Source organism: Pleurodeles waltl, chromosome 1_2 (assembly GCF_031143425.1).
Source record: "Pleurodeles waltl isolate 20211129_DDA chromosome 1_2, aPleWal1.hap1.20221129, whole genome shotgun sequence".
NCBI lineage: Eukaryota > Metazoa > Chordata > Amphibia > Caudata > Salamandridae > Pleurodeles > Pleurodeles waltl.
The window spans coordinates 1,236,993,565-1,237,020,202 of NC_090437.1; the positions used below are offsets into that span (position 1 = coordinate 1,236,993,565).

Here is a 26,638-nt window from a genome sequence, read left to right on the forward strand (position 1 = left end):
AGTAATGGGTTAGGCGCCTATTCAAAGAAATGCATATGTAAATATGGTTGACTACAGAAAGAGAGAAGGGGCCAGGTATCAGTATCTGAGAAGCAGCTGGTCCCTTGCACAGTAAAAAAATACCACATCTAATTAGAAAATGTTTTTAAATCCCACAATGGCCCACAATCCCTGGCATTAAATGCACTACTTTGCCTCTGGGTGACGACAATGTGCTTTGGCAGGACAGACAAGGAGCCAATTGATGAAGTGACCGTCCATTGCCCCGCGCTGCATGCTGTGGTGGGCTCAAGCAAATGTGAATGATTTTAAACCAGACAATGGATGAGGAAGGCTAAATGAAACCTAACCAAACCTAATAATGCAGTGAGAAATCGGTGTAACGATCTTTGTGCAACCTCTATGTCATGGGTTTGCATTCTGGCAGGCACAACCCAGTTGGATTGATTGGTTCGATGTGAATTCACATGAGGAATAATTCCACTTTTGTAGCCCTAGTCTTTTGCTCATGGCTCTTCATTTTATTGGGCCTTTTTAAAACAATGAATGCACCTGCTTAGCTCTGCCACTCACCACTGCCTTTTTACCCTGTTGGCATCCAGTGATTTATGTGAGCCGGGGGTTGCAAGTGGGGCCGGCCAGTACGCATTTTAGTGTCCCTGCGCTTATTTGTCCCCATCAGACTTTGACCCCGCAGCGAGAGAGAGAAAAACACACATGGAGGAAAGATGGAGGAAGAGAAAGACGAAAAACAGTGACAAAGGCTCCAATTGCCACTTAGATTTACAAGCAAAGCCAAAGCTCGCCTTTTCATATGAGTGTAAGTGCTTTTTAATTGATGGGTGAGTTTCTGTGAGTTTCTGTGAGGTTGTATGGATGGGTGAGTAACTGAATTCACAGATTTTGCGAGTGGGTTGATGTGGGTGATTGTGGATGGAATGAGTGCCTGGGAGTCTGCTAGCAGCAGTGTTGGGTGTGGGGAATAACTTCCAATATAACTATGCCACCACTTGAAAGAATATATGGATTGTTGTGTGACTGTGGCCATCCATACTCTCACTAACCATCTTAACTATTCACTCATCCATACCATCAGTCACCCATTCATCCCTTCATCTATTCACCCTGCCATCTGTGCATATACTCGTTCACACATCCATTCCATTCATGGAGTTATTTATTAATGTTCGCAGCCTCTCATCTATTCACACACTCACTATCTATCAATTTATCTACTCTGTCATCATTTTTCCATTCACCCTTTACACAATCTGCACAACCACACACATGCAATCACCAATAAATGAAGCAACACTTTTATCTAAAAATGTGTGTAGCCATACCTATTGGCTTTGCCAGGGCTTAGTGTTTTATGTAGTCCAGAAGCAAAGACTATATTCATTTTGATAACATTGATGATTGCACAAGCCACACGTATTTTGCAAAATAACTTTTGACCTAATTTAGAGGTAAAAAGAGAGGAAGACCCATCCTGGTCTGCCAAAACCGTAGCTCTCCTGCTCTACAATCAGAGAAATGTACACCGACAGAGCATCCACTACCCTCACAGGTGTAAACCTCAGACCTGCCATCCCATAAGCCAATGGGCTGCAAGGTCACAGAGATGGTTGTACATGGCAAGCATCACTCCTTTTCCCTGTCTGTGTCTGCCACACGATATATTGCAGACATGGGCAGGGAAAATGAATGAAGAATCCATGCACAAGGATAAGCCTACAAAAGCATAGTACCATTCATTTTTTGTTTTGTTTAAAAAAAAACTCATGCTCTGGGAGTTTGTTTCTGGAAAACAGGTAAGTTTGCTGAGCGGATACTTAAACATAGCACTCACTTAGCAAACCACTTCAGTGAAAGAGCCTTTGGATCAATTGCTCCTGCCACAGCAGACAGATGCTTCGCTGGCAGTCAGACATCTCTAGATATGGTGGAACATACTCCACCAGGGAGGAACTGGAGAACAGCCTGACCTACTGTAATGGTGGGCCACTCACCAAGGGCTAAATAAAGCCCTTTGTTTCCAGAGGGCCGCAGAGGGAACTCAACTCAAATATTCCAGGTGTAATTGCCTTGGACAAGCACATTTTTTGGACTGCCTTGAAATTCTTCTTATGGGCCTGCTGCAGGACAACGAAGTGGGAAAGGTTGCTGAATGGACCCTACTTGCAAAGTAATTTCCTTCACCGATCCGTGATGCTTTGCTTGTTGGTCATCGTGTGACATGCTTACTTACCTTTTGATGCTTCCCATTTCGGTTTCTGGGCTGTCACCTGAAGTATGGCACAAGTCAGTAGTAGTAAACCAATCTCATCTTAAAGGAAAAACTCTAAATTTCAGTTTGCTATACATTTTTTTCAGGAACAAAAATTGCATTGTGATAACTTTTTACATTAATTTAAGGCCCTCATTACAAGTTCCCCAGAATTAAGTTATGGAGCTACCAGTGAGCTAAAATCTCATATTCCAGCTGGTAGTCCCAAGAGTAAGACAAGTTATTGCAAGTTGTTTCCCTCAGAAGAATGAATAACAAGTGGACCTGGGAGTAATGGGTCCAAATCTTTGCATATTAGACCCATATTTGCACACATTTACCATTTCCTTCAAGTAGGTTGCAAATTCGTGTGGGGGTTTAAGATGGGAGATTACGATGAGGGAGTGTTTGCTGCTTCCCACATCCAGTGTTAGATAGTGTGCGGGACCAGGTGCAAGAGTTGCCCATAGATCCAAGCAGTTCTGCTCTGAATTCCAGGCCCTTTGAAATATCAGGTCTGGAGTTTGCAAATCCAATAATTCTGGACCCAGAGACACTAACAAATGTAGAATGTCAATGAGTAGTATACGTCCCTGGGCGCTTGTAAGGGTCATTAGTATGAGAGAACAGTACAAGAAAACACATTTGATGATGCTGCTCTCCTTAGTCAGTTTTAAATAAAGCATTTTTATATATTTTGCTGCCAACTTTCTTCTGCCAGTTCGCAGAGGTCTGTATCATGTTAATAGAGTGCTGCACACTGTTCATGAGAATTCTCCAATGGGGATCTATGGTCAAAACATTTCATAACCTCACAGGCATCTCTTACTGTTGACGTGTTATAATTTTGCATTGGATAACCCTTTCATGACGGCATTTTTAATGTACATGTGATACAGTAAATTTCTATTAAAAATACTGAATGCAGACAACATCTCTTTTAAAGAAGGGACAGAAGCTATTTGGTTGTGTTTTTTAATGGAAGCCTTTGAATGGATGTGGTTGTGCATGCATGCTCTGCTCTCTGATGTTCCTACCAGTAATTAGTAATGATTGTGGTTACAACCCTGGTACCTTGAGCTGGCGGAGGGTGATGGGAGAATATATCTAAGTTGAGGACCAGAAGGTTAGTCTGTGTTTATTAAGAACAGGATTGGTCACTGGGGAAATATGAACCATGCCCAGATCTCAACCACACCTTATCCTCAACTCAATCTTTCTTTCTTCTCTTGCATAAGGGTCTTCTTAGTGGGCAAGTGGACTGTATCACTGGAGATATAGCTTCTTCTGCTGTGCTCCATCTCCTCACTTCAGGTTCACCTTAGTATGACCTTCCCAGGGATACTGGTGGAGGCTACAGCAGTGGGGTAATGAGGCAACTGGGAGTGGAGGTGCAGTGGTGTGAACTACTTTGTAAAAGGTGAGGAAGCCAGCTGAGTACAGAAGTGGGACACACGCCATTTCTCTTTTGGGTGGAGGTTGCTGACTCAGTCCTGAAAATGAAATGCATTGTTCCCACCAGTTTAGCATTTTGAACCGAAATGAGAACCTAGAAAATAATCTTATTATAATGCCATGATTTCAGGGGGAGGGGAGCATATTTATTACTGGCCATAATTCCAGTCCCCCATATTCACGCCTAATGAATGCTGCTCCTAACATGGCTTGTTCCGGGTATGAATTAGTTGTGGGCAGAGGGAGGGAAGGAGGGAGAGAATTGAATCATATTCAACCCAGATTCTTTCCACTATGCTTTTTGGTTATTCGTTTTGTTCTCTCGTTTTCTCTATAAACAACTTTCTGAGGAAGGTTCTAGAAAACGAAATCTCTGGAATGTACAGTAACTAGATATTCGAATACAATTATGTTTCCTTCTAGGCACATGGGAGATGCCCTTTGATGTGGAAGACACAAAAGAAGCTGACTTTCACGTGGATGAGAAGACGGTTGTGAAAGTGCCCATGATGACCCGTTTAGGGATGTACAGCACCTTCTACGACCAAGATCTTTCCTGCACCGTGGTGAACATGCCATACAAAGGAAATGCCAGCGCTTTACTGGTTATCCCCAATGAGGGGAAAATGAAGCGGGTGCAGGATGCTTTCACCAGAGCAAAACTCATGGAATGGGGTGACAGCTTGGGACGCAGGTAAGCCCTTATTCAATATTGTAAGATTCATCAACCGTGACATCAGCCTTTACTATTAAAAGGTCACATTGTTTGCAAGGTGAACTAAAGTCTGAGAACTTTTTTTTATAAAACTCACTGGCACGTAGGGTTATTTTTAAATTAATTAAAATGTAGGTTTCCTTTTTTTTTTTTAAGTGCAATGAATCGCTAATGCGTCCATTACTTACGTTAATGGCATTACTCCTAGTCCTACTCCCTCGCCTTCCTTTCAACCAATGAGGCTCCCTGCCTCCCACTAGACCCCTCCCTTCCCCTTAAACCCCCCTCCACACCCACCACCTCCTGTACAAAAACAAGCCCAAGCAGCAACTCAGGCGGTCCGTATCGGGAGGGCAGGAGGGAACGGAAAGGAAGGTGAGGGAGTAGGACTAGGAGTAATGCCATTAACGTAAGTAATGGACACATTACCTCCCGTCCCTCCCTCGCCTTCCTTTCAACCAATGAGACATAGCAAGAGAAAACAGGAGACGGACACTGAGTTGCAAAAAGTTTAATCACAACCAACAAAGGACACTGAATAATCACCCTCCTATTACATCATAGAGGACAAGACACAGTGTCCCAATACCGACTCCAAACTGCCCAAGTCCGCCAGTCTGTAATGACGAACAAAGGTTGAAGGTGAGGCCCAAGTAGCAGCCCTGCAAATTTCCACCACAGAAGCGCCCTGAAGCTCAGCTATCGTAGCAGCCGTACCCCTGGTAGAACGGCCCTGAATCCCTTGGGGCAGAACAACCCCTTTCAAAGAATAAGCCATCAAAATCAGAGAGTGAACCCACCGAATCAAGGAAGCAGTGGACGGCTTCTCCCCTTTTCGAGCTGGACCGAAATTGACAAACAGAGAATCACCCTTCCGGAAAGGAGCAACCACCGTAGATACTCCAACAAAGCCCGCCGCACATCCAACTAATGCAACCTAACCTCCTCATCCGAGGAAGGCTCGGGTCAAAAAGAAGGAAGGATAACCTCCTGGCGAGCATGGAAAGACAAATTCACTTTGGGAACAAACGAAGGAACCGGTATTAGCACCACCCGATCCGGAAAAACCTTACAAAAAGGAAAAGAGCAGGCCAAGGCCCCCAACTCACCCAAATGGCGGGCCGAAGTAATGGCCACCCGAAAAAAAGTTTTCAAAGAAAGATGACGCAAGTCACAGGAACCCAGAGGTTCAAAGGGAGAAACAGTCAAAGCATCCAACACCAAAGAAAGATCCCAGGAAGGAAAGGACCGCACCGGACGAGGAAACAAGTTAAGAAGACCCTGGAAAAATCAAGGCATCAAATGACCCTCCTCAGACAGATTACGCCATGGACCCCTAAAAGCCTGAATCGCCGCCCACTACACCCTCAGGGAAGCCACAGACAAACCCAACTGGGCTCCATCCTGCAAAAACTGCATCACCTCAAACAGAGAAGCAGATGTAGGATCCAATCTACGCCGGAAACACCAAGAAGAAAAAACCTTCCACTGCCGACCATAAGACATCAAAGTGGAACGCCGCTGCAAAGCCAGTAATGTAGAACTCAAAGCTACCGGAACCCTTAAGCCCGTCAAACCCCTTCATTCAACTTCCAGGCCGTCAAGTGCACCCACCTCAACGACCCCATCGGGAGGCAAGGAAACTCCAGAGGCGAGGGACAGAGAGGAAGAGTCCATACGTGATCCGAAGCCATCAACCGAAACAACGGGAACCAATTTGCCCTCGGCCAATGGGGCGCGATCAAGATAACTCTGGCCTTCAGAAGATGATACCTGAGAGGGCGCTTGGATTAGAATATCGTCCAAATAAGGATGTACAAACACCCCTTCGGAATGTAGAAGAGCCACCAGAGGGGCCAGCACCTTGGTGAAAATTTGTGGAGAGGACTTGAGGCCAAATGGCAGAACACAAAACTGAAAATGGTCCTGGCCCACCGCGAAGCGTAGGAATCTCTGAGAAGAGAGAGCCACTGGAACATGCAGGTAAGCATCCTGCAGATCCAGAGACCCCAGGAAATCCCCTGGGCTGACCAGAGGAAAAATCGCCTGAATGGAAAACATATGGAAATGTACAGTCTTGATCCAGGAATTCACCCCCTTTAGATTGAGGACAGGACGAAAGCCCCCTGACACTTTCGGAACCAGGAACAATACAGAATAAGTGCCCAGACCCCTTTCCCCCACAGGAACATGGGAGATGGCCCCCTTGAGAAGTAAGTCCCGGACCCTTTCCAACAACGCCTTCCTCTGGGCCCCGTCCGCAGGCAGTGGAGTAGGACGCACCCCGGTATCCGGAGGTACCACTTCGAAATCTATGGCGTAGCCATTGTTCACAGTGTCCAGCACCCAGCGATCGCTGACACTCTCCTGCCAAATGGAAAGAAAGTGCCTCAGCCGTCCCCCAACCGGCCCTTTGCCAGGCCCACAATGATTGTCAGGGCCCCTTCTTGAATACTCCCCGCCCAGAAGGAGCAGACTTTTTAGGAGAAAAAAGAGGGCTGAAAACGACGTTTCCTGAAAGGAAAAGATTTGGAATCCACTTTGAGAGAAGACCGTGAATGCTTCCGCCAACCCTTGCCAGAAGAAGAATCACCTTTGTATGGCAAGGCGTGTTTCCTCTCCTTAAAGGCCTTCGAAAGCATGGAAGGCAACTGATCTCCAAATAAATTGCGCCCCTCAAAAGGCAGTCTCAGGAGAGCAGATTTCTCCCCAGGATCCGCCTTCCACATCTTTAACCAGAGGGACCTACGAGCCCCAATCAAAGCTCCCGATGCCAGAGCCGAAGTACGGACAACATCAGAAGACATGTCCGCCAGCAACCTGGCCTGTTGTTCCATAACCGCCAGCAGTTCCGAACACTCCTAACGGTCCTGAACAGCAACCGCCAGCTTGTCAAAATCCTGCACCAAAGATTGCGCAGAATAAGCAGAAAAAATACCCGCACTGAGGGCTAAATTCTCTGCCGCAAATGCCCTCTTAAGACCAGAATCCACCTTACGGTCAGTGGCATCAGCAGGAACACAATCCTCTGGATTGACCGCTGTCTTGCCAATCAGAGTTGCCAAAATGGAATCCAGTTTAACCGACGGTGGCAGCACATCTTCCCCTTCCAGCAAGTACAGATTCTGAAGGAACCGTGGAACCTGAGACTTGTCCACATTCTTCCACTCCCGGAGAACCATATCCTTAACAGGGCCCTGAAAAGGCATGGCAAACCTCAAAGGCGTTTGATAGTGAGGGAACAAGTGTGAATCAGTCCCCATAGGTTGAAAAACAGGAAATCCTAAATTGTCCCGAACATGCGACAGAACCTCCCACATCTCTTCCCTGGAGACATAGGCGGTCATTCTGACCTTGGCGGGCGGCGGAGGCCGCCCGCCAAAGTCCCGCCGTCAGGTTACCGTTCCGCGGTCGAAAGACCGCGGCGGTAATTCTGACTTTCCCGCTGGGCTGGCGGGCGGTCGCCTTCAGACCGCCCGCCAGCCCAGCGGGAAAGAGGCTTCCACGATGAAGCCGGCTCGGAATCGAGCCGGCGGAGTGGAAGCTGTGCGACGGGTGCAGTTGCACCCGTCGCGTATTTCACTGTCTGCGCAGCAGACAGTGAAATACATGTAGGGGCCCTCTTACGGGGGCCCCTGCAATGCCCATGCCAGTGGCATGGGCACTGCAGGGGCCCCCAGGGGCCCCGCGACCCCCCCTACCGCCATCCGGATCCCGGCGGTCGGACCGCCGGGATCTGGATGGCGGTAGGGGGGGTCGGAATCCCCGCGGCGGTGCAGCAAGCTGCGCCGCCGTGGAGGATTCAATGGGGCGGCGGTACACTGGCGGGAGCCCGCCAGTGGTGCCGGTCGGAATCCCCATTGGAGCACCGCCGGCCTGTCGGCGGTGCTCCCGCGGTCCTCCGCCCTGGCGGTCTTTGACCGCCAGGGTCAGAATGACCGCCATATTTCCCACCAGAAGAAGTAGAAGGAGCGTCATCATCAGAAGAAGAGGACCCCTCCGCAGCCCCAGAAGGTCGGGCAGCCGAAGAACATCCAGGCCTGGATGCTCCAGCTTGCAGAGCACGAGACACCGCCACCTCAATCATGTCCTGAACCTCTTCCCTGGACATGAGAGGCGCAGGAGCCCCCACTGCCCCCTGGCGACCCCCAGGAGTGGAGAGGGGAACCTCAACCTCCTCCCCTGAAGAAGAGGAAGAGGAAACAATCCTGCGTCGCTTCGAAGGAGCTTTCAACATAATCCCAACAAGAAATGCAGGCCAGAGGTCCCAGCACCCCTTAAATAATGGAGAAAGCCCCCCCCCAAAACAAAATCAGCAAATGAAAAAGCGGCAACAATTAGCCCAAAACTACTAAAAACGCGGGCAGAACGCCCATCCTACCGTCAAAAATGCCCAAAAACCACAACCGGCACATCAGCCCATCAACGCGAGACGAAGATTCGGAAGCAGAGCCCCAGCCGCAATAGAGCCAAACGAATCCGTCAGCCGACTCCAAGGACGCGTCTCCAAGGCAGCACTGCCTGTCTCCAGAAGACACGACCGTCGGGAACTCTTCACGAGGAGCTCCGCGCTCACCGAGAGTCAAGCCGATGCCCCTCCATGCCCCGCTGTAGTGCTTTCCTCTTATCTAGTTTCTAAGCACTAACATAACACAACAGAAATGCACTTCTGAGGTCAAAGAAGACTTTTATTGTTGTTAATTCTTCCCCAACCACAATATTTATGAATGACGAATTAGTAGCTTTCAAGTCCGCGTTAATCAAACAAAATATATCAGTTTGCAATATACACAGCAGGTTATATTTATAAGATATTGAATGCAAAGCAAAACAAATACTTCACCGTGTGGGAACTATCTACAGCTTCATCTTTCTAAGGTCTGCAAGCCGCTGACCCCTGTCAGCCGCGAGAAGGAGATTCATCTACCCACACGGGATTGCTGGCAGCTGGCGCCAAGCTCCAGCACGAGGTCCGGCAGATTCGAATCTGACTCTCTGCAGCCTGTTACATTCGTTACAAAGGTGTGCCCCCTCCTCTCAGACCTGGGAAACTGAGCAAGCCTTTTGGAGACTGGCCAGGTCTCCAAGACTACTCCTGTTCCCAAGCTCAAGCGAAGAAAAAACAACACCCATGTACTCTCTCTTATCATGTCTAGTCTACTGTGAGAACAAAACATCTTGGTTCATCTTGTGCAAAAACACAGCTTGGAAAAATACAGCTTGGATTCTCAACTGCAAGATCTAACTCCACGTTAAAGGCAATAGGCAGCTAACCTAAGTATCAAATGCAATGTCTAGTGTCATGTCAAAGCCAACAGGCATCTGAGCTGAATACAAAATGCAATGTATAATATCATGTCAAAGCCCATAGGCAGCTGAGCTGAATACAAAATGCAATGTATAATATGTCAAAGCCAATAGGCAGCTGAGCTGAATACAAAATGTAATATATGATATCATGTCAAAGCCAATAGGCAGCGGAGCTGAATACAAAATGTAATATATGATATCATGTAAAAGCCAATAGGCAGAATATCTAATAGCATGTCAAAGTCAATAGGCAGCTAAACTGAATACATCATGTCAAAGCCAATAGGAATGCAATGTCAAAGCCAATAGGCGGCTAGACTGGATACAGCATGTCAAAGCAAATAGGCAGAATACAGAATGTAATGACTAATGCAATGTCAAAGCCCATAGGCGGCTAAACTGAATACAGAAAGTAATGGCTAATGCCATGTCAAAGCCCATAGGCGGCTCAACTGAACAAAACATACCATGTGCTACTGGTGAACATTGAGCAACTAATATGCGCAGTGGTGAAACACAAAGTCATTGGTCAAACAAACTCCATTAAATGGCAGTACATTCCGCCCTTTGACCAATGAATTTTTGTTTCACATATCTCTTGTTTCAAACAAAAACAAAAAACATCGGCACAAAACAAAAAAAAAAACATTATCAGCAAGTCAAAGCAATCCCTGTAAAGCAATAGAAGTGAATTAACACATTGATCTCATAACCTTTCACATCAGATACATCTACATAGAAAAGACTGGGCAATTTTTATACTCTGAATGAGTCTCTAATTCAACAGTGTTAGCAATTTGATGTGGCATGAGTTCTGCTCATGTAAAGGTGCACGGTCCACCTGAAAGGTTTGCTGGAAGATAAGCAAAAGTCAGAGTTCCATACGAGAGGGAAAAAAAAAAAAAAACACAGCTTAGTTCCAGTGGAAGAATGCAATCAAACAAGTTGAACTTGAACTGAAGGCGCAGTTTGCGCAAAATGGATCCATGGTGCTGGCACTTTACTCAGCCAGGTTCAGGTTGGGGATTCGGTCCCTTCCCCGACCCCACACGCACACACCGGAAGGGGGACCACACAGCACACTCAGGGACAGTGGCGAAACGTGGTAGGATCTGCAAAAGAAACAAGTATGACTTTTCTTGCAAATAACATTTTTCATTTAAACTGCACCCTTCCTCTTTCTTTCCCTGTTTTATAATCAGCAGGACGTTTTTGGGGCCCTTTGTTATATTTTCTGCAGGTTTTGGAGGATCACTTGGGGCTTCAGCCCACACATCAGCACTGAGGTTTTTATCTGCTGCACCTCAGCTTCCCTTTTCTTGCACTGTCAGAAGGGCTGGGGCAGACTTATTCTTTACCAAACCTCCATTCACTGCACTTTTGTCAATTTGGGCCATTCTGTCTCCAATTTGTATGAATAAATCAGATTCTTTTCTAGGTATCAGCATAATTTCGATTTTTCCTTGGTAATTTGCAGCAATCACTCTCCCTAAAACCTGATCACTTTGCCATTTCTGTCCTGGTAACTTTCCTCTCCCCAACTGCTCTGTGACTGCTTGCATGACAGATTGCTTTTGTGCGTGCTGCACAGTTTTTATCAAATCTAGGGGAATGTGCATCTCTCTCATCTCTGCCCACCTGTAAGTGGCTTTTTCTCTCAGCTGTTCACATTTCTGGGGCACCCACTTAGCCATCCCCACTAAGGCAGAATTCTGGGTGTACACTTCTCTCTCTGAATTTTTCTCATTAACATCACATCTCACGTAGCTCTTGCTTTAAAATCTGACACACATTATACAACTCCATTCCTTCTCCTGTGCCAGAAAACAACATTTCAGTCAATGAATCATTAGTAAAACAAACATGCTTTTTATCTTCAGTAGACACGAATTCAAATGGTGCACACAACTTCATTGGTAACTCTTTTACCTGTGGTACTCTAGCCCTGTCTTGCAAGTACCAGATCCATTGTATGATTCTAGCTAGGGGCACTATTTTCTTTCCTTGTTCTTGATTTACATGTACATAAGTATTTTCCTCTTGCACTGCGCAAAAACCAAAAGTCTGCATTATTTCATTTGCCAAATCACAAGCGCGCAGCTGCATATTATTTTTCACAGTGACCATATACAAAAGTGTTAGGATTTCACTCAAATGAGGGCTATTCTTTTTCCAAAAATCAAACAAGCTAATGAAACTCGGGGTGTCTTGCTCTAAAATCCTTCGTTTTACTTGTGCATTTTGCAACGGTAACTCGTAAATCACATTCTGGTCTCTCTCGTCCGTGTTATCAGTTAAGGAATGCATTTTGGCTGCCAAAAACCCTGGCTCACACAAAAACTCAAAGCAGCTCAGAGCTGTCTTAACCCCCTCATTACTGGAATGGGACAAGAAAGATTCTTCAAAAACAGCCTTTTTATAACTTTCAGTCGGGCTAATTTTCTCACGTAAATTCCTATTTTCATGTTCCAACTTCCTACATTTCTCCTGCATTTCTCTGTAAGCAGATAAAGGTATCCAGACCTTTCTGTCATCATTACTTCCAAAAGACACTTTTTCTACATATGTACAACGGAAATTATTTCTCAAAACACTATCAGGCATTTTAGCTACACATGCATTTTCAGACATGGTCTGCAGTGCTTCTGTAATTCCCCAAACAGAAAACAATTTCTGTAATTCTCCAAACAACAAAAAAACAATTACACTTTTAAAGTGTGCACTTAGAAATCTACCAACTCATCAACACCCTCTTAATCACCTCTTAATGACCGACCCCACGACTCCTGGTACCAATTGTAGTGCTTTCCTCTTATTTAGTTTCTAAGCACTAACATAACACAACAGAAATGCACTTCTGAGGTCAAAGAAGACTTTTATTGTTGTTAATTCTTCCCCAACCACAATATTTATGAATGACGAATTAGTAGCTTTCAAGTCCGCGTTAATCAGACAAAATATAGCAGTTTGCAATATACACAGCAGGTTATATTTATAAGATATTGAATGCAAAGCAAAACAAATACTTCACCGTGTGGGAACTATCTACAGCTTCATCTTTCTAAGGTCTTCAAGCTGATGACCCCTGTCAGCCGCGAGAAGGAGATTCATCTACCCACACGGGATTGCTGGCAGCTGGCGCCAAGCTCCAGCACGAGGTCCGGCAGATTTGAATCTGACTCTCTGCAGCCTGTTACATTCGTTACAAAGGTGTGCCCCCTCCTCTCAGACCTGGGAAACTGAGCAAGCCTTTTGGAGACTGGCCAGGTCTCCAAGACTACTCCTGTTCCCAAGCTCAAGCGAAGAAAAAACAACACCCATGTACTCTCTCTTATCATGTCTAGTCTACTGTGAGAACAAAACATCTTGGTTCATCTTGTGCAAAAACACAGCTTGGAAAAATACAGCTTGGATTCTCAACTGCAAGATCTAACTCCACGTTAAAGGCAATAGGCAGCTAACCTAAGTATCAAATGCAATGTCTAGTGTCATGTCAAAGCCAACAGGCATCTGAGCTGAATACAAAATGCAATGTATAATATCATGTCAAAGCCCATAGGCAGCTGAGCTGAATACAAAATGCAATGTATAATATGTTAAAGCCAATAGGCAGCTGAGCTGAATACAAAATGTAATATATGATATCATGTCAAAGCCAATAGGCAGCGGAGCTGAATACAAAATGTAATATATGATATCATGTCAAAGCCAATAGGCAGAATATCTAATAGCATGTCAAAGTCAATAGGCAGCTAAACTGAATACATCATGTCAAAGCCAATAGGAATGCAATGTCAAAGCCAATAGGCGGCTAGACTGGATACAGCATGTCAAAGCCAATAGGCAGAATACAGAATGTAATGACTAATGCAATGTCAAAGCCCATAGGCGGCTAAACTGAATACAGAAAGTAATGGCTAATGCCATGTCAAAGCCCATAGGCGGCTCAACTGAACAAAACATACCATGTGCTACTGGTGAACATTGAGCAACTAATATGCGCAGTGGTGAAACACAAAGTCATTGGTCAAACAAACTCCATTAAATGGCAATACACCCGCCGTGGAGGAAGGAGAAAGGTAGGTCTAGCGGGGCTACACAAAAAGAAACAGGAGGTGGTGGGGCTGGGGGGGGGTTTAAGGGGAAGTAAGGGGTCTAGGGGGAGGCAGGCAGCCTCATTGGTTGAAAGGAAGGCGAGGGAGGGACAGGAGGTAATGCGGTCTTCGGCCTTGATTGCTTAAAACCGGGAATAGCATGTTTCGATGACATTCTTTAAAGGGGTGCGACTGGTAAGGCCACACTGGGCGCTGACCTGGAAGTGGAGGTGCCGACCTCAGGGTAGGGGGTGCTACGTTTAGCAATAAATTACAATCTAAAAGCCCTTAAAGCTGTGTTCCAAGTGGTCCGGCTGTCAGACAACTATAAAAATGTCAAGATAACTCTTGTGATTAATATTCCTGACAGAGAGAGAGATGAAGTCCAGTGGCAGTTTTGACTCATATAAAGTAGCGCAGAAGGTTAATATGCTGCAGCAAAGAACAAATCCGTATTGTCTGTGGATGGCTGAGTGGATTAATAAAGCCAACCTTTACCAGCACTTTCAAACAAATGAAATGTACGAGAGAGAGAGATGAGCGGCACTTTTGCCGGGTGGTAGTTTGGGATTCCGAGTAAGTGATATGGGGTGTGAGGGCCAAAAAAGATTGTTGCGCAGGGTACCACCAGTGCTAAAGCTGGCCCTGCATTTGAAGGTAATGCTATGTTAGGTGATTGGGAAAGGTCACGTACAGAAAACACTCTCTTGACTCTAGACTGATGGGTATCTAAAAAGATTAAAGTAGTTATTATGTTACAGTTCGAGGGGGGTGTGAGGAGTGAAGAGTTGGGGAGTCATTTTTTGGAAGGGCACGTGGGACAGGTAATTGCATCTGGTCTGCCTCACTAGAAGGAGGTTCCTCCTGGTGAGACTAAAAAAAAAAACTGCATTTTGGTAAAATGTGATTGGAAGCCAATCATATCAGCCTTTGCTGTTGTCCATGCTGTTCCTGTTCCTAGCAATATAACCAGGAGGGGCTTGCGGTGATAAATAGAGCCGAGGAGGCACGGCTGAGAGTGTTGGGGGCGGTGTGGGGGTGGCAAAACAGTGCAGAGCTGGAGAGAGCATACTGCACATGTGTGTTTGGCCAGTCAAAATACATGCGCAATGCTCGTCACAGCCTGTCGCCCTGACCCTTTTACCAAAAGGAAAAAGGTTTGCGGCTGCTGCTGCTGGCGGGTGGCGACACTCCTCCACCAAAGCGGTAAGTATCTCTGGTCACTCAGAAACTATAGTACACAGACAGAATCCCAAAAATGAATTTTCTTTGGAGTTCCCCTCAAATGATTGTGAATGTCAATCAATCCTGTGAGTATGACGTGTAGCTGATGTGCTTCTGGGGCTGAAATGAATTACATCTTTAGATGCAGAACCTAAAAGTGCCAAGGGCTTGATACAATGCCATCAGTGTTGGCCACAGAGAAGGATGAGAGGATGGAGGGAGTAAAGAAAGCTTATGGGGTGGAGAAGGGATTACAGCGGCCAGGCATGGCAAACTGGAAAAACAAGGCCTCCTTCAAATGTCCCAAAACTAAATTTAATTAAGAGTTAACACTCATTCTCTTACTCAATATTTCAAAGTCCAGGACAATATGATGCACTCACGTATCCACGCATTCACTCATGCATTCATCCATGAGTGGATTAACAAGCCCATTCATTCACCCATGCTCTCACTCACTTGCTCATGTAGCAACCACCAACTATTCTTTCAGATATCTTTCCTATACATTCTAACACATACACACACACAAAGACTCTCTCTCTCTCTCCCTCTTTCTCTCTATCTCTCTCTTTTTCTCTCTCTCATGGCTTTACTTCTGTTTGTTATTAAATGCTGTGCTCACATGACAAGGGCTGGGTCTGGCATCTTCATGTTAGAGTTGGCAACCTGTAATAATAGTGTACGCAAATGTTTCCACACTGACAGCAGATAATATTTCTGCCCAGGCTCACAATAAAGTTGGGCTGTCCGTTTTACTTATCGACTCACTATAACTATATCAAATGTATGTGGCTACCCAACTTGCAGATGTGATATTGGTTTCTTTCTAAACGTTGTTAATTACTTGTAAATTAACAATTTCCAAGACACGATGTTTGTGGCCATCTTCAAGAGTGTCTGAAATGAATTGTTTTGCATTGCTAATGCGTGTGTGTTTGTGTACGTGTCCCTCTGCAGCTGGGGCTCTGCGCAACTCTATGTACCAAGGTTCTCCATCACCAGCACTCTGGAGCTAAAAGACATTCTTCAAGGCTTAGGAATGACTGACATGTTCAGCGACCACGCAGATCTTTCGGGAATCACCGGAGCACCGGACTTGAAAATATCAAGGGTAAGATGTTTGAGTGCTCAGGTTAAATTGCATTCTTATAAACAGTGCATCTGACATTCGTGTTTTAAGCTATTTAATATTTTAGGAATGTTTTATTATTACACGCTGTTGTGACAGGAGCCATGCTTACCATGTTTTTTCCAGAATAAACAGTGACCATCCCTGGAAACATGGAGGTGACTGGAGGCTCACAGAAGACTGATAAGCAAGCTGAATGGCAATGCCATAAGCCCCATGGAGAATATTTGGAATATACTCTGCATGATAAAGCTGTGTATTCCCCTGCCATGCCTGTGTGCTTCGGGTATCTTGCATTTTTGTTTTTGGCCCAAGCATCACACTAATGCACCAAGCATACCCTCATCGGAGACAGAGGAATACCTGGCTAATATGCTGGCTAACCAACAAAAAAAGAGTTGACTGGGATTGGAGAGCTCCCTAGGGAGGACAGGGCTACTGTCCCTGGGTTTAGTTCATAGAGCAGTGGTCATAGTATAACATGTTTTAAGGATTAGTAGTGTGACCAGACATTTTATCTGAGTCCTTGGAGTGGAGGTCTACTTTCCCACTTGAGTAACGCCCTTTTTCTAGGTGGTGAAACAGTCCGTTGCACTATTTTCCAAAGTGCATTTTAAGCATAATCTGTGTAGCCTGCATGGTGCATGAGCAGCACTTGTGAGTGAGCCAGAGTAAAGGAGGCTGATAGGATCTATGTTGAATGCCTCTGTCGTGACCTGGCCTTGCACAGTATGGAGAGCCAGGATTATGCTTCTGCACAGTGGAAGTGTATTACTCACATCCTGTAGCTAGAGGAAGGAGACCCAGAAACTGAAGTGAGTGGAGAGGAGACATGGCTCCTTCAGGTATTCTATGAGCCCGTTCGGGTGGTACTCAGTGCTTCTCTTGCTAATATTATAAATGGGCTGGACATTCATGTTATTGGATCTGTTAGTTGATTGTTGAACTTTGAGCACAAGCACCGCCACACTACCTCCCTCAGAAGCCTGTGACAGCTCACCCTTGCTACCCTGAGTTAAATTGGAAAAAGACTGCACTTGACCCAGTTTGCAGAGCCATAGTAGGACAGGCCTAGGACATCAGAGGCAAAATACCGAACTCCCATGGCTGAGGCTCAATATTCCATGCCTGCCCCTCAAAGGAGTCTGACAACTACCCTACCTGCATTTCTTTTTGCTAGCTTTAGCCCTGTATGGCTAAGACACAGATTAACACATATTCTTAATGAAGTGGATAAATAATAGAGTAAGTAATAATGGCTGAAAGGAATTTGTAGAAGAACAGGCCTAACAATTTATCATTAATCCTTTGTACAACATCCCTTTAGCACACAATTTTAGTTAGGGTCATAATTTCAGTTGTTTTAAAAGCGACAACTTCAATACTATTTAGAAAGTGATTTATAGAAGATGTAGGGCCTTATTCAGAACCTGAAGGATGGTATTCACTGCCACACCAAGGCCCATATTTATACTTTTTGATGCAAAACTGTGCAAACACAGTTTTGTGTCAAAAAGTATAGCGCCGGCTTGTGGCCTTCCAGAGTGCCAGTCGGGCGCCAAATTTATGGAATCCCGCAAGCTGGCGCAAAGGGTTGGCTAACGTCTGGGAAAATGATCTTAGCCAGGTGGGGGTGGCGATATGGGGAAACGGGGTTTTGCACCAAAAAATGATGTTAGTCTGGTTAGAGGCAAAGAAATGCCTCTAAACAGCCTAGTGTCATTTCCTGACACAAACCATCCATACCTTATGACTCTTGTCTTGTAAAACACAGGAGTCATGCCCACCAACCCAATGGCCAGCACAGGGGACAAGGGTCCAAGGGTCCCCTGGGCATGGCCATTGCACCGAGTGCCATGTAAAGGGGCCCATTTCAGTGCCCCCAATAAACTTTTAATAAATATTTTAAATACTTACCTCTACTTACCCTACTTACCTGGGATGAGGTCACCTCCATCCTGTAGTGTCCCTCTGGTGTGGGAGGGGGTATTCATGGAGCTTGGATATGGCACATGTGGGCTCTTTCAATGGTGTTTGACCTTGAAAATGGGTCCACAGGTCCCCTAATGCCTGCCCTGAACAAGAAGCTAAACAATGGCGCTAAGGAGGCTTAGCGCCATTATTTAGGCCCGCCTCCCGCCATGCACCTTTTTTGTATGCGAGGATAGATAAGGTGCTAGGGCCTTAGAGTCATTTTAATGGACAGGAAAGCCTACCATGCATCTCATTGATGCAAGGTGATTTCACGCATCCAAAAAATTACTTTAACTCCAATATTTTGGCGCTAGATGGGTCTAGCATCAAAATATAAAAATGGATTTAAGTTTGTGCTGAATTATCGCAAAAAAATGACGCTAATTCAGTGCAAAGCAAGTATAAATATGCCCTCAAATCTCTTTACATCATTGGAGGTTTTTCAAGCCAAATTTCTGCTTGGCATACTTCTTTACTTACACCTAAGAAGGAGTTTATTTTTGCTAAACAAAAGATTGTTATGTGATTCTGACACTGGTAATAGGACTGCAGGTTTAGGACAGCAGAACAGCAAAGTGTGGGAGACTAAGAGCCTGATTACGAGTATGGCGGTCCCTTGAATTGAATTCTTGAAATGTGAGCCTAACTATAACATCCCTATCACCTTTGGGTTTTTTCAGTGAATTTCTATGGGGTTTTTTAATCTATTTCCTAACTATAGTTTCCCTGTAACCTTTGTTTTTTTTCAGTGAATTTCTATGTTTTTTTAACGTATAGTAATTGTCATTATTATACGTTAATCCAACCACCGCCAGTCACCACTGAGCCTGCACCATGCACGGCCTTCACCCATGCACAAAGGAGGTTGCCCGCAAAACCTGGCCTGCAGCTAGACCCTGCAGCCAACTCCCCCTAACCACTAAACCCCATGTTATAAATGGGCCTCTGGCCGTGTGTGGCTCGAGTTGGCCGCGGTCTCTCAGGGAGTGAGAATAGATGTGAGGGGGGGTTTCTAGGGAGAGAGTGGCTGTTAGATTGTCTGTTTGGGTGTGAGAGTGCATACATCAGTGTTTAGATGGGGTGCAATGTGTGCACAAGTCTGTGAGTGGGTGCATGAGGGTGTGAGTGGGTCTGTGAGGGGATGCGTGAGTGTCTGAGTGGGCCTGTGAGTGGGTGTGTAAGTGAATGCATGAGTGTCTGACTGGGGCTGTGAGTAGGTGCAAGAGGGTCTCAGTGGGTCTGTAAGTGGGTGCGTGAATGTCTAAGTGGGTATGTGAGAGGGTGCGTAAATGTCTCAGTGGGTGTATGAGTGGCATAAAGAGATTGAAAGAGAGAGAGAGAGAGACTTTATGATAACTTAAAATGCCATTAATTCAAAAATGAAAATGTATTTTTTAATTTTAAGTAATAAAACCAACTTTAATTTTTTAATTAAACATTTGAAAATTAAAAAGAAAAAATAGGAAAATGAGACGAGTTGGCCTTGAACTCCCAGTCCTCAGTGTAAAAGTCATTGACATTCACGCTGAGCTATAATTATTTCGTTTTCCAAGCTTTTTTCCCCCCCTTTAAGTGCTATCTGGCACTGTGGGGTGGGGGGGAACCCTCCTGGGTTCTCCCACGGTGCCTATATGTATTTGTATCTTTGTTTAAATTTATTATTTTAAAAAAAAGCCTTTTAAAGTCTATCTGGGACCAAAGGTGAGTGGGGGTCTTCAGGGCCACCAGAGGCTCCATGAGGGGGGCCCCCCCTCTAAAGTGAAGATAGCCCCAGGGGGTGGTGGTCCCCGTGGCTAATGGTAGTCGGAAACTGACTCCCTTTCAATTCTTTTCTGTTTTGCACTGGGGGGTGGTGGTCTCTGGGGAACAGGAGGGCTATGCGCCAACCCTGCATATAACTATATAGAAGCTGAGGGAAGTGGTGGTTCCTTCATGCACGAAAACAATCTTGCATGAAATGCAGACAGCCATGCCCCAACTGTGCAAGTGTACATGCATTGGTGCTAGGCAGCTTATTGTGGGCCTGTGCAGGGGAAAAAGTAAGGAATGCCACATATGCCTTAAGCACGGCCCATTCTTGCCCTTTCCCTGTCATACAGAGCTGTGCAGCAAGGCGACATGCTGCGCTGCATGACTTGGCCATAAATATGGTTCTATTTTCTTAAATGCTGTGTAATGTATGACACGGCAATCGCTTAATTTGTGAAGGTGTTTTCCGGTCCTTGGCACCAACACTTATCTCTTAATACTGACACATATTTTTGAAAGTCCAATGGCAATGTCTGCCTAGTTTTAAACAGAAATGGTTCACAGATTATTTCACAATTCAATAAATAATTTGACAATACTACCAGCACATCTAGTCCAATCCTGCAGATTTGAGTGACCTGCAAAAGTGCAAACTGTCACATCTGTTGGAGTATTATGGTTAGTTGTTAGCGTTGGTACTGGCATCTGGTAGCGTTGACACAAACTGTGGGTGAGGCAAGCTACAGGGACCTCCTGAGAATTATCTTGGTCCCTGGCACCTAATTATCTGTTAAATAAACACCGCATACAGCGATCTTTTTAGGGTCGAGCCTGCGTTGCATGCGCTCGCGCATGCATATCGCAGCGAGACGCTTTAGTATTTAGGAAAGGGCTCAGATCCCTGTCAACTTCACGTCAGTGTTTTTTATTGGTTCGTGGGCTTGCCTAATAAAATCTGCTTGCTTTCATTAGTCTAAGGCACGCATACGTCATGCCTTTTCCGGTGGCTAGCCCTCCTCGAGCGCAGAGACCAAGTACAGAAAACATGCGAGGCTCGCTGTTTTCCATCGGGCTCGTGGACTTCTTTTTCTCTAATTTACGAGCGCGATCTCGTTTGGCAGAAGTCGAGTGCTTTACATAGTTAATTTCACTTTTTCAAGTTATGTACATAAATGCACTTTTGCCCGATAGGTGAAAAGTCGGGTTAGGAGTTTACAACGCGATCAGCTCTAACATGAGCAAACGCGAGACCCGTTGCATTGTAAATGCTTGTTGTAATATGGTACTGATAGAGCGTTCCGTACTAGTAATTTACCGGTACTTTGGACGCTCTTTTGGCCGATGAATCTTTTGGCTAAGTGGGACCCTCTCTACCCTTAATCAGTCAAATTTAATCAGACCAATAATCAATAACGAACATAAGCAATGCCCTGATCAACATAACACTTAACAATTAATCCAAAATACATTTTCGGCGAACCCTGACCTTTCAGTCAGGAATAACCACACCAGGTTATTCAAAGTTAGTGAATTTATTTCCCTATATTAACAAAGCTAGCACAATATAGATGTGTCTCAACACCAAATGATAAACATAAATGAACATTAATAGCTGTCCATAACGGCGGAAAAGATTCAATCTATGTAGCATTTGAATAACAAGGCATTCGATGATAGCAATGCAAATCACTAGAACTATAATCTGTAATGAGCTAATTGCATACATTTAGTCAGCATAACAAGGTCTCAAATTGCATCGTGCGACAAAAGGAATCCTCATCTAACCTCAAATTAGCATCGGCATGTGGGACTTCATGCAAAAACAATTTAGCAACATTAATTTAGAAAAAACTCCTAACTAGGGCTCTTATAAAAAATCAGCAGTTGGTTACCTAAAAGAAACACAATGCAATTGTACAATTTCCTTTCATATTTACCAATTACAATCAGCATTCAAGGAAGTCTTCGTCTCACAGGTACCGTTTCTCGATCAGCATGGGACGGGGCAAAGGGGCAGGGGTGGACGGGGCAATTTGCCTCACGACGGGAAGATAAACTACTACTTCATGCAAAGGGACAAATCAAAGTCAAAGTCTCTAGGGTAAGAATCATTTAAGTCTCTTTCTCTCGATTAGAGAAAGCATCAAAGTCTCTCAAAATGGCGTCGCAGCAAGGTGGGCCATAATAGCTGCAAAATGGCGGGTAACGGCAATAATGGCTGTAATGGCTGCAAAAGGCTACCTTCTTCTCGTGCACCTGGTTTAAATAGACAACAGTTCAAATCCAGTAGGGTCTTCCATTGGAGGGTTCATAGGTTAGCTTCAAATTGTCCAATCAAAAACAACAGTTCTCAAGCTTTTACTTAAGCATACATTATCCTTGGAGACGGGTACGCAAGTTGCAACATTTTATACCAATTAACTCACTTTCAGAGCCTCCATTGTCCGCACCTGCAGATTGACCTTGGAGCAAAGAGAAAAATGCCAGGCTGGCACGAAACCTTAAGATAAGCATGTGAACGATCTCAGTGGAAAAGTACAGCTTCAAGCAGAAATACACGTTTAATAGCACATTGGAAAAATACGAGCATCTAAACCGTGAGACCAGGCAACTAGGCCGAAGCCTGCACTAAAGTAATGCTAAGCTAAAACATTTCAAACAAGCAAATCATAGCACACGTTTATGATTATGTCGGATTAGTGCAATTCTAATACATCACGTTATGTAAAGCACGCTTATAAATGTTGGCAAACTACTCTGAGGGCACATTTTGTCCCCGTACAATCTTTATTAGTTCGGTTAAAGTCACTCTTGATTATTGCAGCACTACGTTTACGCGTCAAATAAATGTAAAACCTTCATTTCAGCTTCATCAGTACCAGTCTTCCTTCTGTCTTTCTAATCTGTTTACATTTACCTTTTAGGCTTTGCACCAGGCAGTATTAAGCGTTGATGAGAAGGGGACAGAAGCTGCAGGCGCAACTGCTGTGGAGGCTGTGCCGATGTCCATCCCCCCAGAAATCAAAGCTGACAAACCCTTCCTGATCGTGATATATGACAAGGAAACCAGAAGCACCCTCTTCATGGGGAAAATTGTGGACCCAACTAAAAAGTAGTTTCATGTTCTTTTTACATCCTGATTGTACTTTTAAATGTGACAAATAAAATTGCCTTTGCCCCTTGCCTTCTCCACTTGCAAAGTTGTCGCCTTCAGCAGAATTGTGGAAGTTAATGTTACACAATTTTCTGAAGACATATTTTTAATTTGTACAGCATCAGTATGAACAGTATGTCCAGGTAATCAGTGCTTTCACTACTTCGGTTCGTATTTTCTTTCCCATTTAACAACCACACAAATGAGGAAACAGTTTCATTCTGTTAAGGCATTGTCATGCTTGAGTCTCTAGTCTGCAAGCAACAACTTTCCAACTCCGAGAGATCCACATCACTACACTCACTCATTTGTGACCCACAACGCTCTTTCGTGCATACATGGAATCCGTCACACAGCATAAATACACAATTCTACAAACTACCAAAGACGGAGGAACATACAACTTCCTCCAAAACTCAAATTCTGTATCTCATCAGGGTTCCCATGTTCCTTGTTTGCCCTCGATCACATCTTCCACTGTCGATACCAGCTCTGCTCCGCTAGCTTGACACATTCTTTAAGTGATGCCAATGCAACAGCTCTCCTGATCCATCCCTCATCAGCCCTCTTGTCCAATCCACCTTCAAATGTAGACATCTGCATATCAGCATCACCTTCATCATTTTCCTTTTTCAATTCCACTCTTGATCCAAGCTTTTCCACCCTCCTCTAACTTACACCATCAGTTCCATATTCTATATTGCATATTCTGTTCTTCAAACTTATCACATTTGCTGTATACACTTTCCTGACTAAGCATGCTAATTTGTCATGCTTTGCCTTTTTTATTCTGATTTCTATTGTTGTCACCATGAGCTCTGCAAAAGCCCCACAGCTCTCGGTCTGGACTTGTGTTGCAGGTTACTGAGGTGACTGACACCTCCCACAATATTACTAAGTCGGAGCCTGTAAGCAGTATTTGTGTGAAGATGCCTACACTCTTTTCAGGGGATTTGTTATGAAAGTTGAATCAGCATTTGTACTTACTCTATGTTTAACACTCAGAGGTAGAGACTACAACAGTGCGTGTAGCTTTCTATTTCTTTAAAACAATCATTTTTCAAGAGGAACATTCACTTTTATTTTAAGGATATGCCAGAAAATATTATTTGTCTGAAAATAGGCACGTGCCTAATTTCTACAAAGCATTGTATTATTTTACAACCATTTCCTTCAATCATAATTTCACACATTTTTATATAAAATTTATAAGGTGCAGTTAGTGAAATAAATCCACAGGTCCTTGAGTTAGTGAAGCATGTCCGATGTGGTGATTGTGCTCAATTGTGTTCTTAGTTTCAATTTCTTCTACAAGAAGCCAGCATCAGTCCTCCTTGTAATAGTGATTTTGGAATCTCAGATCCCCAGTTTCTCACAGCAGAAGGAAGAGCAGTCCACAGTGTATATCACATATTCCATAGAGAAAGACAATACTCAAACAGGTGAAAAATTAGCTAAAAACAAACATGAATAGAAGAAAAGCCAAAACGTGTTTGGTGGTGTAGAATCCTATCTGCTTCTCTCGTACTCAAAACTCTCTCCCATTTTTCGTTGCCCCTCGCTTAACTAAGCAGTCCAAAACCTTCCAATAATAGGTGAGATGGATGAACTGGTGTTTTTTTATTTTTTTTATAGTTTAGTGCATTTTCGTTAAAGGATGCCAAAGATATTAGTGAAAGCTAAGCAGCTTTCCTATAGAAACTCTGACCTAACTATAATTAGGGTATGACTAGATAGGCTAGGAGTCACACCTCTAGTTATTCTTAGAGTTAACTCTCTCTGGTCCTTCAAATAACAAAAACAAACACATAGACATATGCACACACAAGGAGATGCACAGTGAAATGCCCCCACTGAGGCACTCATCCCACGCCCAAATAGTGAGATTCACCTCCAAGCAAATGGTTATACAGACCCAGAGACACAATGGCATATGCATGCACACAGACAACACACACACACACACACACACATATATATTCACTGGAAAAACGGAGGTTAAAGTAATGCTATAGTTAGGTGTTAACATGACTAAAAAACTAGTGCTTAAAAAACAAAAGAAACTGAAATTTGCCAGTTATAGCTCAGTGAGCTAACTAGAACTTGTGCCTACACCATGCACTGCTAATGGTTTACATAACCCATGTCATGCTAAATAGCATAATTGATGACATCAGTCGTGACATCTCAAAATAATATAACAGTTTGTTATGTGCTATTCATACTGGAAGGTGTCAGCAAGCTACACCTAGATCCAATTAACCCATTTATTGATCACCTCTGTAGTGCTAATGGAGATGTACTTTTGCAACATGCAAGGTATAAAGTATATCAGTGAAATCATCCACATTTACTAGAAATTATGCTTTTTTGTACTAGTATTCAGGTGGTAAAAAACATACTGTCTCTGGAGTCATTTATGCAATAAATTATCAAACCTTAAATAGAGTTCAAAACAGTGTTAGATCAATATTTCCTTCAGGAGCTGTGCTTGTTAAATATCTAGGTCCAGATTTTTTAAGGGCTTGCGTGGCCCTTGCATCATGCAAGGCGACGCAAGGCAATGTAGGCCCTTAGTCAGATTTGCAAAGTCAGACAAAGCCACCTTTGCATGGCTCTCTGTGACTTAGTAAATCTAGAGCAAAATAAGGCAGTACAAGTCACTGCTTTGTGTTACTATGTGTTGGTAATGTGTCCCATGCAATGTTCCCTCTATTTTTTTTCCACTGTGTGTGGCAGTGTAAGGTCTCTGTGCGCTGCAGCCAAGGATAAGTGTGCCAAGAAATTGACCATTCATGCGAGCACAGCACATAACTACCAGGATCTTTGGCATTTGCCTCACCATAGCGTTGTTTTACCACTAAAGCAAAAAAGGGATATTTTTATAAACATTGCTCCATGTAATAGGGCATTAAGACAGTTCTATGACCTGGTGGCACACCCCGAGGACATGACCTGTTATTTATAGTCTTTTAATCATGCGGTCCAAACCTTGAGGGTGCCAGAGTCTTTAGGAAAGCAAACAATTGCTGTGCCATCTTAACAGCTCTGCACAAGTTATTACAAGCAAGCAGAAGGGGTAAAACACTACCAGGGAAATAAAGCATGAGTGACATTGTAAGAATGTGGAGACATCTTCCACTTCTCTTTATGGTGACTTTTCCAGACTGGGATAGCGGAAGTGACGTTACATTACATTTTTAAACACTTGGTCAAAGCTTTTAATCTGAAGAGGGCCCTCCTTTTGTGTTTTTGTTAATTACAGGGATCCGTCCGTAACTCTAATTTCATTGTCACCAACTCCGTTATTTTCTTTTCCTTGTTCTTTTGCTTACTATAGGATTCTTCCTTTCCCCTTCATTTGGTCTCATGCTGCAAATTTCCCTTATTACACTGTTCAAAGAAAGGAAAGTCTTGTTTTTTTAACATGCTAGGAATCACCTACACTCCAAAAATCACTGAAAGTGCAACGTTTGATATTTTTAAAAATTTTGTTTTAGTTTTCTGGTATGGCGTTTTTTTACAGAACTGCCAATAAGCATCTGTCAGGCGCGCGGTCCAG

At 44.2% G+C, this 26,638-nt stretch overlaps 1 protein-coding gene across 1 annotated transcript in view; it reads left to right on the plus strand.

Annotated features, from left to right (window-relative positions):
- Window positions 1–23,105, plus strand: part of LOC138250107 (alpha-1-antitrypsin-like) — a 43,113-nt gene extending 20,008 nt beyond the window's left edge. Inside the window, exons 3-5 of the mRNA XM_069204552.1 lie at window positions 4,148–4,418; window positions 16,028–16,181; window positions 22,847–23,105. Coding sequence (XP_069060653.1) covers window positions 4,148–4,418; window positions 16,028–16,181; window positions 22,847–23,038 — 617 coding nt within the window. The 3' untranslated portion in view covers window positions 23,039–23,105. The remainder of the gene's footprint in view (window positions 1–4,147; window positions 4,419–16,027; window positions 16,182–22,846) is intronic.
- The last annotated feature ends 3,533 nt before the right edge of the window (window positions 23,106–26,638 follow it).